We start from the raw sequence: 18,660 nt of genomic DNA, 5'->3' as shown, positions 1-18,660 counted from the left end.
GATATCTAAGTGGAATGACAAAAGCCAATAGTACATCCTTTTATAACCTGCATTATTTATTATTTTAAGCCCACTGGTTTTTTTTTTATGTTTTCGGAGATGATAATCAAATCATTAAAATGGCTCATCTGCAGTGACCTCAACCTCAACTTGTGGCTTCACACGGATGGAAGTAATTTGCTTCTTGGTCTCAGGACTATGCAAGTCAATGAGTTGTTTGTAGATTCTCATCTGGAAACGATCCCAAGACTTAGAACCACCGCCACATGGGTTTTTCTTGTAGTGATGGAGTGATCATAGAGTCCAGGCAGACACTTTGGCTTCCCAGATATTTTCCTTTGCACCTTTTGCATTTCTGATTAAATCAGCAGGCATCTTCTGCAAATACTTCACATGTCCTGGTGCGAGTAATTCTAATTCAGTAAATAGTCAGCTCTGAAGTGTTGGGTGTCTTTTCACTATCTTTAAAACCCAGGACTGCAGTTTCCTGGGTTCTTCAGCAAGATGTACTGTGGTGAGTCATGAGGAAGGTCACTGGGAGCTCTGCAGCAGCTGTGATCACACTTACTGCTCAGACACAGAGTTCCTGTCAACATCACTGCACACCGACAATGCACTTGGTCACCAAAGAACTCAGCTGGAGCTGTACCAGAGTAGAGACATTTTTCTAGCCTACTATAATAGTTACCATGAACAGAGGATCAATGTCAACTTTACATCTTTTTTGTTTTTGGGCCACACCGGTGGTGCTCAGGACTTACTCCTGGCTCTGCACTCAGGAGTCACTCCAAGGAGAAGTTAGGGGACCAAATGGGGTGCCAGGGATTGAAAACAAATGCCTCATTGTTGTACTATCTCTCTGGCCTCTAAATCTTATTTATTTATTTATTTTGGTTTTTGGGTCACACCCAGCAGCACTCAGGGGTTACTCCTGGCTCTGCGCTCAGAAATTGTTCCTGGCAGGCTCAGGGGACCACATGGGATGCCGGGATTCGAACTACCGACCTTCTGCATGAAAGGCCTTACCTCCATGCTATCTCTCCAGCCCCTAAATCTTATTCTTAAAAAAAAAATTTAGGGTTGGAGAGATAGTACAGTAGATAATATGCTTACCTTGTACCTGGTAAAACTCAGGTTGGGTCCCTGGTATAACATATGGTTCCAAGTCCCATGAGTGAGCCCTGAGCACAGAACCAGGAGTAAACCCTATGCACCATTGGGTGTAGCCTATGGCTCACTCCCCTCACCCCCCCAAAAAAGAAAAAAATTACATCTCAGGGATTGAAAAAATAATGCAAAGGATAAAACAAATGCTTGCCTATAGGAGCGTTGTGTTTGCTCTCTAGTACTGCCTGAACAGTGCCAAGAGCAACTTCAGAGTACTGAGCTCACTAGTAGTCCTCAGGTTCTACTGGGTATGGCCTACAAACAAAATTCCACTGATGGATACATATAAAGTCAGTAGAAAACATTTAGGAGGAGCTGGAGTGATAGTAGGGTTCTTGCCTTTTACAATGTTGATTTGAATTTGATCTCTGGCACCCCATTTAATCCTCTCAGCCTGACCATAAAAATGGTCTCTGAATGCACAGCCAGGAGAAAGCCCTGAGCACTGATGGAAAAAAATTCATTTTTAAATTTACCATACTAAATTATTATTATTATTATTATTATTATTATTATTATTATTAGTTTTTTGGGCCACACCCGGCAGTGCTCAAGGGTTACTCCTGGCTGTCTGCTCAGAAATAGCTCCTGGCAGGCACGGGGGACCCTATGGGACACCGGGATTCGAACCAACCACCTTTGGTCCTGGATCGGCTGCTTGCAAGGCAAACGCCGCTGTGCTATCTCTCCGGCCCCCATTCTAAATTCTACTAAGGACATTGACAATTCATGGGGGAGGTCAAAATTCCAACAATGAACTCATGAAGGCTTTTTGGGGGGATTCAAGACTTCAGTAGAGAAGCTAGAGAGATAGGTCAAGAAGTTGAAGACCTGGGGCCGGGAAGGTGGCGCTAGAGGTAAGGTGTCTGCCTTACAAGCACTAGCCAAGGAACAGACTCGGTTCGATCCCCCGGTGTCCCATATGGTCCCCCCCAAGCCAGGGGCGATTTCTGAGCACATAGCCAGGAGTAACCCCTGAGCGTCAAACGGGTGTGGCCCCAAAACAAAACAAAACAAAACAAAACAAAAAAGAAGTTGAAGACCAAAAAAAAAAAAAAATAAAAAATAAAAAAAATTGGGCCCGGAGAGATAGCACAGCGGCGTTTGCCTTGCAAGCAGCCAATCCAGGACCAAAGGTGGTTGGTTTGAATCCCGGTGTCCCATAGGGTCCCCCGTGCCTGCCAGGAGCTATTTCTGAGCAGACAACCAGAAGTAACCCCTGAGCAACACCGGGTGTGACACAAAAACCAAAAAAAAAAAAAAAAAAAAAAAAAAAAGAAGAAGTTGAAGACCAGAGACATAATGCACAATGCAGAGACATAATGCAGGGGTTAATAATAATGCATCTGACCTGTCCCGACTGAATAGCACCAATATGATTCTGAGTGCTACCAGGAGAGATCCCTGAATAATGAACTAAGAAATGTGGTGTTGGGATGATGTGCATAAGAAGCCATTAACGACAGTACTGTAAACCACAGGATCTCAATTAAAAAAAAAAAAGAGCTTCCTGTGCTAATGCAAGAGTAGTTAGTGCTTGATAAAACTGAGAATTATTATTATAATTATTTTGGTTTTTGAGCCACATCCGGTGACGCTCAGGGGCCACTCCTGGCTATGTGCTCAGAAATCGCTTCTGGCTTGAGGGACCATATGGGACTCTGGGGGATCGAATCTCGGTCTGTCCTAGGTCAGCACGTGCAAGGCAAATGCCCTACCGCTTGCGCCACTGCTCCGGCCCAAAACAAAGAATTATTATTCTAAATAATAAAAATAAGAAGAGGGCCCAGAGAGATAGCACAGTGTTTGCCTTGCAAGCAGCCGATCCAGGAGCAAAGATGGTTGGTTGGAATCCCGGTGTCAGATATGGTCCTCCGTGCCTGCCAGGAGCTATTTCTGAGCAGATAGCCAGGAGTGACCCCTGAGCAATGCCGGGTGTGACCCAAAAACCAAACCAAAATAAAATAAAATAAAATAAAAATAAAAATAAAAATAAGAAGAACTGAGCATTGGCAGGTATGGCCAATCTCCCTCACCCTGAAAAAAAAAAAGTGTAAGCTTAGCTTGAGGGAGGCCTGGTTTGATCTCAGGTTGTCTTAGATGGTTGTACTAGATAGCAAAAGAATTAGAATTGGAACTTGAAGAGATTACCGAACTGCTGCAATCTCATGTTTAAAACTTGAACAGGGGACCAGAGAGATAGCATGGAGGTAAGGCATTCGCCTTGCATGCAGAAGGCCATTGGTTCGAATCCTGGCATCTCATATGATCACCCGAGCCTGCCAGGAGCGATTTTTGAGCGTGGAACCAGGAGTAACCCAAGTGCTGCCAGGTGTGACCGAAAAACAAAAGAAAATAAAATTAAATAAAATTAAAGCTTGAACAGAAAAATATTTTGTTTTGGGGGTCACACCCGGCAATACTCAGGGGTTACTTCTGGCTCTATACTGAGGAGTCATTTCTGGCAGTGCTTAGGGAACCACCTGAGTGCCAGGGACTAAACCTGTATTGGCTTCATCCAAGGCAAACTCCTTACCTGCTGTACTATCTATCTGGCTCAGAGATAGAAAGATGCTGTTAGCCCTATTAGATTGCATAAAATCAGTTGATGAAGATCCTGTAGAGATAAAGGGTATGGCACTTGCTTTGCACACAGCAAACCCAGATTTGATCCCCAGCACCACACTTGGTTCCCCAAGCTCCACTAGGAAGTGATCCCTGAGCTCAGAACCAGGGGTAAACTAAACATTGAGCACTCCATATGGCCCAGAAACAAAACAAAAATTAGTTGATAAAGCAACTGCAAGACTTGATAGACTCCAGTTTTTGTTTATTGGGGTATCATACTAGGTGCTCAGGACTTAGTATTAGCTCTGAATTTAAGGATCACTCCTGGAAGGTCAGGTGGATGATTGGGGATTTTCGTTTTTTTTTTTTTTTTTTTTTTTTTGTGGTGGTGGGGTTCTTGGGCCACACCTGGTGATGCTCAGGGGTTATTCCTGGCTATGTGCTGAGAAATCACTCCTGGCTTGGGGGACCATATGGGATGCCTGGGGATCAAACTACTGTCTGTCCTAGGTTAGCACATGCAAAGCAGAAGCTCTACAATACCCTACAGTGGTGTTGGTCTGCAATACTGCTCCGGCCCCTAAGAATTTATTTATTTATTATTTATTTATTTTGGTTTTTGGGCCACACCCGGTGGTGCTCAGGGGTTACTCCTGCTATCTGCTCAGAAATATCTCCTGGCAAGGCATGGGGGACCATATGGGATGCTGGGATTCGAACCAACCACCTTAGGTCCTGGATCGGCTGCTTGCAAGGCAAACGCCGCTGTGCTATCTCTCCAGCCTTGGAATTTATTTTTAAACATTTATTTATTTAGGTCTTGGGGCCACACCCAGTGATGTTCAGGGGTTACTCCTGGCTCTGCAGTCAGAAATCGCTCCCAACAGGCTCGGGGGACCATGTGGGATGCTGGGGAATCAAACCCAGCTCTGTCCTGGGTTGGCCGTGTGCAAGGCAACCACCCTACCTACTGTGTTAATAATCCAGCCCCAAGAATTGAGGATTTAACCCAAATTGGCAAATGTATGGCAAATGCCCTATGTGCTGAACAATCTCTCAAATTTTAAGATTTTTTTTTTTTGTATGTGGGAGAAGTGGCACATCCAGAGGTGCTCAGGAATCATTCTAGGTGGACTTGGGAGACTACATAGAGTGCCAAGGATTGAACCTGGGTCTGTTGCATGCAAGGCAAGCTCCTACCTATTGTGCTCTCTGAACCCTACCTATTATTATGGCGTAGGGACCACATCTATTAGAGCACACCCAGCACTGTCAGTACTGGTGGGAAGGAGCATTTGGTGTCTGGGATCAAATATAGGATATTAAACTATCTTTCTATTCTGGATTCCAGTTGTAAAAGTTCAATGGTGGATAAAATGCTCTCAGACAGAATCACATGCCAGAGAGAACTTGGGAGAAAGGAAGAGTCCATTGATATGGCATGTTTCACTGCTGCCTTATTCAGGAATTGCCCCAGTCACCCCCACTCAGACCTGCATGTCAGCAGACATGAACACTGACCAAGACAAGGCCCTCCATTAGCAAAGAGATTATAACTTGCTTAAGGCTTGGATGAAGGTTAGCATTTTTTGAGCAATAAGGTTTATTTAACACTTTTTGCTGTGCTGGAGATTGAGCCCAGGCCTCAAACATGCAATGCAGGCATTCTACCACTGATGCATATCCCTACCTCCCATAAATATCTTTGTTTTTGGGCCATACCCAGTGGTACACAAAGGATATTCCTAACTCTGTGCTCAGAAGTGCTCACCAGTGGTACTGAAGGGACCTTAGGTAGTGCGAGGGCTCAAATGGGCCAACATACAAGGCAAGTGCCTGACATAGTAACTTTCTGTTTCCAATACAGTACTTTTTAAATTAAGGAATGTACTTTTCCTATTATTTAAATTTATTTGGGGCCGGCATGGTGGTGCTAGAGATAAGGTGCCTGCCGTGCCTGTGCTAGCCTAGGACGGACCATGGTTCGATCCCCCGGCGTCCCATATGGTCCCCCAAGCCAGGAGCGATTTCTGAGCGCAGAGCCAGGAGTAACCCCTGAGCATTACCCGGTGTGGCCCAAAAACCAAAAAAAAATTTTTATTTTGGGTCACACCTGGATGTGCTCAGGGGTTACTTCTGGCTCTACGGTCAGAAATCGCTCCTGGCAGGCTTGAGGGACCTTGTGGAATGCCAGGATTTGAACCACTGTCCTTCTGCATGCAAGGCAAAATCCACCTCCATGCCATCTCTCTGGCCCCCAAATTTATTTTATTTTTTGGCACAGCTGTATCCAAGGTATATTCCTGGTTCTGCACTAAGGAATTATCTCTGGTGGTGTTTGGGGGATCATATGTAATGTCAAAGACTGAATTCATGTTGGCTATATGCAAGGTAAGCACCCTATCCAGTCTCTCCAGCTCCCTTTTAAAAAATAAAAAATATTACATGTATATATATATATACACACACACACACACATATATATTATATATGTTTTCATCTGGAACTATCCAAGCACTTTTATACTTTATGCAGCTTCCATGTTTCTTGCTCTTTATTTTGGGAAGTTTTTGGGCCACATTTGGCAGTGCCCAAGGCTTACTTCTGACCCTGCACTCATGTATTACTTTTGGTAGGCTTTTTTTTTTTTTTGGGGGGGGGGCACATCCAGCAATGCTCAGTGGTTACTCCTGGCTCTGCGCTCAGAAATCACTGCTGGCAGGCTCAAGGGACCATATGGAATGCTGAGGATTGAACTTGTGTCTGTCCTGGTCGGCTGCTGCAAGGCAAACGCCCTACCACTCTGCTATCACTCTGGACCCTACTTCTGGTAGGCTTGGAAGATCGTGAGGTACCAGGATCAAACCCAGGTTGGCTATATGCAAGGCAAAGACCTTATAATATAAGGCTTATACTGTACCACAGCTGCGGCCCACCCACATTCTTCTTTGATTTCCAAGTCTCCATTTCTTTGCCTTATTTGCTGAATAAGCTTCTATTCTGTTTGTTGTTTGTTTTTAGTCTTCCTCCTAGGGAGCTCAGGGACCATATGGGATGCTAGGAAATTGAAACCGGGTTGGTCATGTGCAAGGCAAGCACTGTACCTGCCATACTTTTTAGCTCCCAAGCACTTAATCATTTTAAAAGATTAAAACATTATATCTCTGCTCCTTCCTTCCCTCTCTAATCAAGCAGAAACCAGTTTTTTTTTCCTTTTTATTTTGCGCTTTGGGTCTAGTATGGTTCTAGGAATAAAACAGGATTTATAACAAGCAAAATTCATACAGCAGACCTCTGAGCTTTATCCCAGCTCTGTTCTTTCCTTCTTCATGTGTTTCCTGCTCCGAACTTTTACCCAAGCATCACAATTAATCTGTATTTGTTGAAGTACACATTTTTCCCCACCCTGAGTATCTCTTGGTCATCCTCCTGTTAAGAGTCTTGTATTAACTATAAATGTCTGGTAAGTAAATCAATATAAAACCAGCAAATTATGTGAAGAACAATATAATTTATAAAAATATGCGACAAAATTTGTAATGATACAAAATATCATTTTCTCCTTGTTTAGGGCCACCAGGCAACACTCAGGACTTATTCCTGACATTACTCAGGGGATCATATGGGGTTCTGGGGACTGAACTTGGGTTGTCTCCTGCAAGGCAAATTCCCTACACATTCTACTGTGCTCTGGCTCCCAACGTATCATTTTCAAAACAACAAAAAGTGAATGTACTTAACCATTCTAAGTTCGTGACAGAACAAATGGGTGTGTGGAATGGTAATTCAGACATGCTAGAACATATTTAGTGAACTAGCAACAGAGAAAGTTGAAGACAGCAGCAGAACTTTAGCATTCAACAACTAGAACCGAGGAGCTCCATAATCGTCTGGCATCCGCTCAATGTTGTACCTGATCAGGACAAAAAGTTAACAGTAGTAAGGAAGCTGGGTGCAGAACTATGCACAAACCCATCCTTAACTGACAATACTCAGCCCCCAAAATGACTCCATGCTATCACCAGGAACATTGGCGAGGAGTGTCATAATTGTTCTCGTTTTTATGCTTCATCAGTAATACTCAGGGGTTAATCCTGGCCCAGCACTCATGAATTATTCTGGCTGGCTCCAGAGACCAGATGGGATACTGGGATTGAACCCAGATTGGCCGATGCAAGGTAAACACCTTACAGGCTGTACTATCACTCCAGCCCCCTGAGTGTTTTACTATCTCTATTCTTTAAAGTCAACGAAAGTTTGCAAGTGGGGAGCCAGCCGCGTCCAGCTCGACTCAACTTTGGCTCATATTCTTCCTATTATGCTTCCCCTAGGCCAAAAAGCTGGACAATAGTAATACTGAGTACTGACACGAACACATTCAAGATGGAAAACAAGACCAACTTTTGGTTTTTATACGCTTTTAGTTTCCAGATGAGAGGCTAATCACATGTACCAGACTTTCAAAAACAAGATCTCTGGCCAAAAGCATTTATTTGATTTAAATTACTGCTCTGTATTTAAGGGGACACATATCGACTTCTACTAACCCTGTGAAAATATGAGTGTCTCATTCCTAAGTCCTAGCTTTACCTTTTGCCCTTGTTCTTATTTCTTTGTCCTATTTCTTCAAATATAACTAAACACTGATACAATAACCTCTTTCAAATCCTTCTGTGAGACCTGACCTCGTTTTATTCTGATATTTACTTTAAGGTTTTAATCATTTCTCATAAAACAGGTCTCACCTATGGTTAGAAATGTACATGATGGGAACTCCAGGGATCTTCCGGATTCTTCTTTTAAGGTCTCGGTCAACAGTGGCCACAATGTAACATTTGTGCTGCAGACAAACAATCAAAATTCATGAACTTTATCCAATAGAAAAGAAAAAAATTCATGAACTTTCACAGAGTCAACTTCCTCATACTGAATAATGGTACCAGACTGGCTAGTCTTGGAAGGAAGGAAGGAAGGGAGGGAGGGAGGGAGGGAGGGAAGAAGGAGGAAAGGAAGGAAGGTAAGAAGGAAGGAAGGAAGGAAGGAAGGAAGGAAGGAAGGAAGGAAGGAAGGAAGGAAGGAAGGAAGGAAGGAAGGAAGGAAGGAAGGAAGGAAGGAGAAAGACTATTCAAAAGCAGCAAATTAATTTCTGTCATGTTTGGGAGAAAATGACTGCAGGATTTGGGGTTAGGGATCACTCAAAGAACAAAATTCCTCCATGAGAGAGTGGAAATGAAATCTTAGAATCACTTATTTAGTTTATTTATACACATTCACTGAAACTATTTTCTTTTTTTCTTTTTTTTTTGTGGTTTTTGGGTCACACCCGGCAGTGCTCAGGGGTTATTCCTGGCTCCAGGCTCAGAAATTGCTCCTGGCAGGCACGAGGGACCATATGGGACGCCGGGATTCGAACCAATGACTTCCTGCATGAAAGGCAAACGCCTTACCTCCATGCTATCTCTCCGGCCCCTGAAACTATTTTCTACCACAGATTTGTGGAATAGGGCCAACCTGGGTTCCAACCCTGTATTCCATAGGTCCCAAGATGGCTAGGAGTGAGTAACTCCTGAGCATCATGAGGTTTGGCCAAAAACCAAAACCAAACCAAACCACAACAAATAACAACAAACCCAGCAACTACAAAAACCCCACCAAGATTTGTAGAATAAAGAAATCATTAATGTTCCAAATCACATACCCAGTAAATGTATATGTGTTGGGATTTGAAGCACATTTTTTCTTCCCCAAGTCAATGGTATTCTCATCAGTTATGTCAAATGTTCTTTTGTTTTGTTTTAGTTTCTTTTAAAATCAATCTCTCTCTTACTTCATTTGTTTGTTTATTTTTTGGGTCACACCCAGAGGTGCTCAGGGGTTGATTCTGGCTCTGCGCTCAGAAATCACTCTTGGCAGGCTTGGGGGACCAAATGGGATAGCAGGAATCGAACCACCATTTGCCCTGGGTTGGCCATGTGCAAGGCAAACACCCTACCTCTGTGCTATCTCACCAGCCATGTCAAATGTTCTTAATCCACTTTCTCAAGCTAATGAAACGCCTACCCTTACTGTGAAGGGTATTTGGGGTTTTGGGTTGTACCCAGCAGCACTTGGGCTACTGCTGGCTCTGCACTCATGAGAGACTCTCAGCAGTGCTTATTAAACCTTATGGGATGCCAAAAAGCAAACAAAGTCAGCAGTGTGTAAGACAAGTGACAATCCTTGTTACTCTCTCTCTTGCTCCACTGTAAAGGAATTTTATATAACTTAAAATGTTTTTAATATTCCTAGATAATTGGCTGAGCCTGAACATCCAGTAGGTAATAGTTGCCCTTATTATTACTACTTTATTTTGGGGTCATACCCAGCTATGGTCAGGATCCAATTCTGGCAATACACAGGGGACCATCTGCAGTAATAGGGACTGAAACCAGATTATCTGTAGGCAAGCCAGGTCTTAACTGCTGCATTATCTCTCTGGCACACACCTTATTTTTAAATTTTAATTCCTTTTTTTTGGGTGTGTGTGGGGGGTTATAGCCAGTGGTGTTTAGGATGTACTCTGGCTCTAAACTCAGGGAACACTACTGAAGGGCTCAGGGGTCCCATAGATGGTGCTGGGGACCAGCATGAAAGATTAAGTGCCCTCCAACCCTCCCCACACCATCTCTCTGGCTTCAGCTAATTATCTTTTTAACGCACAAAGCAGATGGTTAAAAACAAATGATACCTGCGTTACTCTTTGTACTAAACAGTCATCTGCATAGGTTCCTTTGTGTGTGCATGGTAATCGTTCAAATCTTGGGTCCTTGGCAATCCTAGAGGGTCATAAAGATATATTAAATATTCACACAATTGGGTAACTTTCTTAGTCTCAAGCAGTTGAATAAAATTAACACAACTTACGTAGAGATTGTAAGACATCCTCTCCTTCCTCTTAAAGCTTACCCTCTACCAGTGGTCCTCAAACTATGGCCCGCGGGCCACATATTGTATTTGTATCTGTTTTGTTTCTTCATTGCAAAATAAGATATATGCAGTGTGCATAAGAATTCGTTCATAAGTTTTGTTTTTACTATAGTCAGACCCTCCAATGGTCTGAGGGCCAGTGAACTGGCCCCCTGTTTAAAAAGTTTGAGGACCCCTGCATCAAAAGCAACTTCCAGGAAAGAGAATTAAATCTTACTGCCTAACATTAAGTGTGTTTGAGGTCATGCAAATTTCACAAAATTTGGAATTATGAGATTTTCATTTTACAGACCGCGAAGCACATAAGAGCAATTTATTTTAAGCTACATGATCAAGTCACTTTTATATCAAATGTTTTGCTTTTAGAAAGTTTCCTCACACAAATGTACAAGAATGGTGAACTAGTTTGTAATAGCGAAAAAAGGGAGACAATTAGAATCATCAGCAAGGTGAATACTAAACACACTTTCCATTAATCATATCAAAATTACACTACAGGCAACACCTAAAGGTTCTGAGACCACAGTTTGAGGGACAGTTTTTGGGTCAACTCTAGTGATGCTGTGTTGTTTATAGTCCACATACTAGCTTTAAATTCCAGGAAAATTCCTGGTGGGGTTCAAGAGATTATATGGAATACTAGGAATTGAACACGGGTTGATCACACACAAGGCAAGACCACATACAGCCCCATCCACTGTACTATTGCTTAAGTTCTCCAGTGGTATTCAGGGTTCATTCTTAGCTCTATGTTCAGGGAATCACTTCTAGCAGTGTTCATATGACCATATGTGGTGCCAGGGATTGCACTGGGGTTGGCCTAATGCAAGGCAAGAGTCTAAACCCCTGCACTATTTCTCCTAAATGGAACTTGGGAGGTGCACAAGACCAACATGTCTAAGTAACTCGGCTTAATAAAACTTCCATTAAATATCTCTAATCTTCAAATATTTACTCTCTAAATTAAAAGTTATTGGTTTTGTATTACTTTTCTTTTGATTTTTTTTTTTTTGGGGGGGGAGGGGATCACACCCAGTGGTGCTGAGGGATTGATTATTCCTGGCTCTGTGCTCAGAAATCGCTCCTGGCAGGCTCAGGGGACCATATACGATTCCGAGGATCAAACTGGGGTCTGTTGGGGATTGGCTGCGTGCAAGGCAAATGCCTCACTGCTGACTATTACTCCAGTCCCCTGCATTACTTTTCTTTTTGTTTTGCTTTTTAATGGTTTTTGGGTCACACCCAGCAGCGCTCAGGGGTTACTCCTGGCTCTATGCTCAGAAATCGTTTCTGGCAGGCTCGGGGACCATATGGGATGTTGGGATTCGAACCACCGTCCTTCTACGTCTAAGGCAAACGCCTTACCGCTGTGCTATCTCTCTGGCCCCGCATTACTTTTCTTGAGGGGATGAGCACACCTCAAGGTGCTGCTCAGGGGTGTCTCTCTGATTGTATTCATGGATTGATGTGGTACCAGGGATTAAACATAGGCCTCCTGCATGAAAAGTCCATGCTCCAGTGAACTTAGCTATTTTCTCAGTCTCTGCATGACTTTTATTTAAACAAACTGGCTAAGAAATTTTTGGACAGTGATTAAGAGAAGGTGGTATATTATCTAGAACAGGGGTCTTCAAACTACGGCCACATATTTTATTTATTCCCATTTTGTTTCTTCACTTCTAAATAAGATATATGCAGTGTGCATAGAAATTTGTTCATAATTTTTGTTTTTACTATAATCTGGCCCTCCAACAGTCTGAAGGACAGTGAACTGGCCCCCTGTTTAAAAAGTTTGAGGACCCCTGATCTAAAACATAGTAGGCCAGTCCTTTCCCACCTGAGAGCAACTCGATACTTCTGCCCCAGTTTCTCAATCTCAGCCATGACACAGTCAGTTATACAAGGGATACCTGACAGAAAAGAAACACATTTTAGTAACTAAACTTATAAGAAAATGGATTTTTACCCTGAATTACATCCTATTTACAGTCTTAAGAAGGTGCCCCAGATAGCTGGAATAACTGAAAAAAAAAATTAATAACAAAATGTAAAACTAGAAGGAAAATAAAAATCTATTCTTTTGTTTTGTTTTGATTTTGGGCCACAACTTGCAAGTGGTTAGGGCTAACATTTGTCTTTGCATTCAGGAATTACTCCTGATAGTACTTGGAGGGCCATATGGGATGTAGGGGATTGAACCCACAATAGGCTCGCTGCCTTATCCACTGCACTATCGCTTTGGCCCTACATCTATTTTTTCATTTTTTTTTAGCCATACCCTGAAGAACTTACAGGTTACTCCTGGCTCTGTGCTCAGATATCACTCCTGATGGTGCTCAGGAGACCTTAAGGGATGCCGGGATAAACCGGGTTAGCTGTATGCAAGGCAAACACTTTCCCCACTGTGCTATCACTCCAGCCCCTATTTTCACCATTTTTATTTTATTTTCTAAAGGAAGAAGGCAGGAAAAGTTCATGGAATTTCTTTTTTGAATAATGAAAATGCTTTAGAATTAGCCAACTCTGTGAAGATACTAAAGTCAAGAATCATAAATGTGAAAGGATGAACTAATTGTATTTAAATTAAATCATAATATAGAGATTTTAAAAACTAAAGGGGGGCTGGGATGATAGTATAGTGAGTAGGGTGCATGCTTTGACTTGAGTCAACTCAGGTTCGATCCTTGGCAAACCATGTAGTGCTATTAGCACTGTCAGGAGTGATCTCTGAGCACAGAACCAGGTCTAAGTCTTGAGCACAGCTGGGTGTGGCCCCCCAAAAGCAAACAAAAATTACGAAGTGGCCAGGGAGGTAGTTCAGCAGCTATATTTTTAAAAATATATGGATTTAATAATTTTTTTTGTTTTTGTTTTTGGGTCACACCCGGCGTTGCTTAGGGGTTACTCCTGGCTGTCTGCTCAGAAATAGTTTCTGGCAGGCATGGGGAACCATATGGGACACCGGGATTCAAACCAACCACCTTTGGTCCTGGATCGGCTGCTTGCAAGGCAAATGCCGCTGTGCTATCTCTCCGGGCCCAAAAAATATATGGATTTAAAAAACTGCATTACTTAGGGTCCAGAGAAAGTACGCTTGTTTGCACAGGTCTAGAGTGCATGCTTTCCATGTGGGAGCCCTGGGGTTGATCTACAAACTCCGTGGTCCCCATGTGACAGATACCACAAACAACCCCAAAGGGCTGAGGTGGGAGTAATCCTGTGGTGCCAGGGATCATAAAGGGCCCTCTGGGGCCAGAGTAATAATAAATCAAGTAAGGTATTTGCCTCGCATGTGGCCAATCCAGGTTTGAACCCCAGCATCCATATTGTCCACTGAGTCCACAAGGAGTAATTCCTGAGCGCAGAGCCAGGAGTAACCTCTGAGCACAGCCGGTGTGCTCCAAAACCAACCAAACAAACCCATGAGAACCCCTTCACCAGTGCTCAGGGTCATACCTGGAGAGGTTCTGGGGCCCTGTGGTGCTAGAGTTTAAACTGGGGTTGAACTCCCTGTACTATCTCTCCCACTCCTCTCTTTATATGTAGGTAGATAAATCTGATTATTCTGCATGTATTTCACAGAAACATAAAAGAATGATACTTACACTTGGCATATAAACAATCCATCATTGATTGCACTAAGTCCAATTTGGCTTTAATGGAAAAGTTGATAAAGTTGGTATCAACTAGAATATGGTATGGTGGGCCCAGTTGTGTATTATATTGGAAAAATAGGCAGGAAGGGTGCTTGATGCTGAGAGAAAAAAGAAAATACAATGTCTATTTACATTGACATTACTGTATCAACAACCATAAAAAGAAGTTTCTAAATAGAACAGACTGCTAGTGATTAGGCTTTTTTTTTGGGGGGGGTTGTTTTTGTTTGGGGGCCACACCTGGCAGCGCTCAGAGGTTACTCCTGGCTCTGCGATCAGAAATTATCTTGACAGGCCTGTAAGCCATATGGATGCCAGGTATCAAACCCAGGACGGCCACATGCAAAACAAATGCTCTATCCACTGTGCTATCACTCTGGCCCATAGAATCTTTTTCTATTTACTGGGAATAAATTTTATGATTATATATGCATCATCAATCTATGGCAAAATGAGAAATGTAAGAAAAATGTAACGAGGTTTTCAAGAAGTTAAGTGCATTATCTTCATTCTGAAAAGCTGACTTTACTACACTTTCTTTTGATTTGAGGGACATTCAGTGGTATGCAGGGATGACTCCTGGTTTAGGGTTTGCAGTACTGAGGATAGAACCCAGGCTTCCAGCATCCAAAGCATATACTCCAGTCTTCTGAGCTATCTATGCCCCAGCTGTCCTTACTACTTTTTTGGTGATAAATATGGACTTCAAACATATCATCAAGAACTTGCAACTGAATGTAGCTATTAACACAAATCAAAGTGCAGGAGTCAAGGTCTCAATGAAATACACACACACACACACACACACACACACACCCCATTTTCATTTACATACAGTATCAAACTCACAAATGACTGAGTACATCAGCACAAGGAAATCTGGATATGAAGGTTTTAAAATGTCTCTTCTAGTTTTAAAAACATGAAATATGGTTACTCACACTTCTCTTTCCTTGAGTGCACTGGGATCTTTCTTTTCTTTCTTTTTCGATTTTAATCTATCCTTTTCTTTCCTAGAGGGAGGAAAACAATCAAATGCAAGAAGGAAAAACACGTTACAGCTATAAAGTTTTATTTTCCCCCTTTTGTTGGTTTACAGAGAAAATCCTACTTTGTGCTTTCAGTTTATACTTTTTGTGTTTTGAGTAAAAAATAGTTTGGAAGCAACCATCTCCAGCTAGAGGCCATACAATTTTTAATGGGTAAATAATTATTGGCTATACTATTCATTTCCCCTTAGATAATTTTTTTTAGAGGTAAGGTTTGGGCCACACCCAGCAGAGCTAGGGGCATGGTCTCTGCAATCAAGAATCAATTTTGGAAAATACAGGGGACCCTAAGGGATGCTGGGTATTGAACCTGGGTTAGCTGAGTCAAAGTCAAGTGCTTTACTTGTACTATCTGCCTTTATTTATTTTTTGGATTTTGGGTCACACCTGGCAGCGCTCAGGGGACCATATGGGATGCTGGAATTCGAACCACCATCCTTCTGCATGCAAGGCAAACGCCCTACCTCTATGTTGTCTCTCTGGGTTCTTTTTTAGATTTTTACATCAAAACTCAAAATCTACTTCCAACATGTGGTCTTTTTTTTTTTTGGTTTTTGGGTCACACCTGGCAGTGCTCAGGGGTTCCTCCTGGCTCTATGCTCAGAAATCGCCCCTGGCAGGCATGGGGACCATATGAGATGCCGGGATTCGAACCACTCTTCTTCTGCCTTGAAGGCAGACGCCTTACCTCCAGGCTATCTCTCCGACCTCCAACATGTGGTCTATAACTGAAGACTCATGCTTCAATAGGATAGATGGCAGGATGAGGGGCAGAGGTTTCCCAAGGCCTCTTATAAAGGACTAAAATATACTGAAACATAAAATTTAACCCATAACCAGGAATAAAAACACTGTCAATGGAATTAATTTCCTAAAAACTACAAACTCAAGACAGAGTACAATAATAGAGGCTCTTCACTCAGGGGTGATTCGTGGCCAGGCTCAGGGGACAAAACGGGGGTTGTACGATGGAAGCTGAGTCAGCTATGTCAGCTATGTGCAAAGCAAGCGCCCTACCTACTGTTCTCTCTCTTCAGTCCCTTTCTGGAGGCCTTTTTTTTTTTTGGTTTTTGGGTGACACCTGGCAGCGCTCAGGGGTTAATCCTGGCTCTATGTTCAGAAATTGCTCCTGGCAGGCTGGGGGACCATATGGGATGCTGGGATTCGAACCACCGTCCTTCTGCATGCAAGGCAAACATACTACCTCCATGCTATCTTTCCAGCCTTTCTGCAGGCCTTTAAACTTAACCAACACCAGTCCTGATTTTACAACTTTGTTCCCTTATCACTGCTCTAGGACTTCTGTTTAAGGCCCTAAAATAGGGAATATCATTCTATTCTCTTCTTCCACAGTCATTTGGATTCATTTAAGAGTTAGAAAATAGGGGCTGGAGAGATAGCATGATAGCATGGAGGTAGGGTGTTTGCCTTACATCTAGAACACGGTGGTTTGAATCCCGGCATCCCATATGGTCCCCGTGCCTGCCAGGGGCAATTTCTGAGCAAACAGCCAGGAGTAACCCCTGAGCCCTGCCGGGTGTGACCCAAAAACAAACAAACAAACAAAAGAGTTAGAAAATAAAATAGCTAATGTTTTCTCATCTTTTTTTTAACTCCCAAAAATTATTTATAGAGACAGCATCTAAGTTATTTGGTGCTGGCGAGAGAAGAACAGGGTCTTGCAAACCTGACATTCGACAGTTAGTTACATTTCCCTAACTCCGGCACCACGAGGTAGTAGTTAATGGCAAGATTATACAGATAATCCCATCCATATCACTTTTGAGGCTGGAATGGTATACTGCAGTAGGGCCTTTTTTTGCCTTGCATGTGGTTGACCTGGGAGTACCTGGTTTGATTCCTGGCATCCCATATGGTTTCCCCAGCCTGCCAAGGGTGATTTCTTTTCTTTTCTTTTCTTTTTTTGTTTTTGGGTCACACCCGGCAGTGCTCAGGGGTTACTTCTGACTCTGCACTCAGAAATCGCTTCGATTAATTTCCATTACTCCTGTCACCCTGGCAGGCTCGGGGGACCATATGGGATGCCGGGATCAGAATCATCATCTGTCCTGGATCAGCTGCACGCAAAGCAAACGCCCACTGTGCTATCTCTACGGCCCCCAGCAGGGATGATTTCTGAGTGCAGACCCAGGGGTGACCCCTGAGCGCCTCTAGTTGTTGCCCAAAAACCAACCAACCAATCAGTCAATCAATCAAACCAAGAAGGAAGGCTTCATTCCTGCCCCTTTCTCAGTGCCACTTCCCAACGTGACTCTTAAACTATAAGGGGAGAGGGGTTAACATAAACACACATAAAAAGATCAAAAACATGGACAGCATCTCCCCCTCACAACACCTATCAACTCTGGGCCTGTCTCCGACCATCACTGACCCACGGCTGGGAGGAGGGACACTCACAATCTCTCGTCTCGGAGACTCAGCATTCGCTTCATGGTCGCATACTTCCTTGTCTTCTTCTGCTTCCCCTGGGGACAGAAAGGTGCGAGTTAAAATAGAATCGAAAATACGCAGAGAAGCTGGAGAGATAGCATGAAGGCAGGGCGTTTGCCTTGCATGCAGAAGGGCGGTGGTTCGAATCCCGGCATCCCATATGGTCCTCCCGAGCCTGTCAGGAGCAATTTCTGAGCACAGATCCAGGAGGAACCCCTGAGCGCTGCCCGTGTGACCTCCCCCCAAATATGGCTTCACAGCGGAAGGGCGCTTTGGCCTTGCAATGCAAGCGACCCAGGAGGGTCAGGGTTCGATTCCGGGCACCCCATAGGATCCCCTGAGCCTGCCACCAAGGGGCGAGATTTCTGAGTGCAGAGCCAGGAGGAGCCCCTGAGCAACCACTGGGTGTGGCCCCAACACCAACCAACCAATGAATCAATAAAGTTCGAACAACTTCAGTGCATTCATCCCCTTCCCTCACGTCGCCTCCCTCTTTCTTCGCCCCAGTTCTGTCTTCCAGCACCCCAAAACCTCCAACCACTCTCCAGACCCCCAGCCCCAAAAGGCGTGACCCTAAACCCGGGGGGGACCCGGGTTGCCCGTCCCCATCCTCACCATGTTCTTGCAAGCGTCCCCGCTCCTTCCGGAAGTGCCGCCGGCGCATCTCGATGGCGTCACTTCCGACACGCCCACCCTCAGGACCGGAAGCGGAAGTCGCCGCGGGGCACGAACGGCTCAGTCCGGGAGCCGGTTCCCAGCGCGCGCGGGCGAGCCGGCCGGCGGAGAGCGCGCCTGGCCTGGCC

General features: G+C 43.8%; 1 protein-coding gene and 1 pseudogene across 1 annotated transcript; both read right to left on the bottom strand.

The window, feature by feature from the left end:
- Nucleotides 1-35: 35 nt before the first annotated feature.
- LOC126004243 (40S ribosomal protein S20-like) lies at nt 36-1,155 on the bottom strand (annotated as a pseudogene).
- Nucleotides 1,156-7,226: 6,071 nt separating this feature from the next.
- FCF1 (FCF1 rRNA-processing protein) lies at nt 7,227-18,491 on the bottom strand. Its single transcript, XM_049770502.1, has 8 exons — nt 18,473-18,491; nt 17,825-17,892; nt 15,299-15,370; nt 14,307-14,455; nt 12,539-12,611; nt 10,463-10,550; nt 8,481-8,575; nt 7,227-7,648 (listed from the first exon to the last, which is right to left on the bottom strand). Exons 1-8 carry the CDS (start codon nt 18,473-18,475, stop codon nt 7,600-7,602), a joined length of 597 nt encoding a protein of 198 aa, XP_049626459.1. The 5' UTR covers nt 18,476-18,491; the 3' UTR covers nt 7,227-7,599.
- Nucleotides 18,492-18,660: the final 169 nt, after the last annotated feature.

The sequence above is a fragment of the Suncus etruscus genome, chromosome 3 (assembly GCF_024139225.1).
Source record: "Suncus etruscus isolate mSunEtr1 chromosome 3, mSunEtr1.pri.cur, whole genome shotgun sequence".
NCBI classification, from domain to species: Eukaryota; Metazoa; Chordata; class Mammalia; order Eulipotyphla; family Soricidae; genus Suncus; species Suncus etruscus.
This window is presented reverse-complemented; position numbering and strand designations above follow the sequence as displayed.

What these genes read in the sequence shown, in the direction of transcription:
- FCF1 (XM_049770502.1), bottom strand. An exon ending in GCACTCAAGGAAAGAGAAGT is followed by an intron (nt 14,456 to 15,298) that starts GTGAGTAACCAT and finishes TTTTTCTCTCAG; the next exon opens with CATCAAGCACCCTTCCTGCC. An exon ending in GGATTGTTTATATGCCAAGT is followed by an intron (nt 12,612 to 14,306) that starts GTAAGTATCATT and finishes CTTTTCTGTCAG; the next exon opens with GTATCCCTTGTATAACTGAC.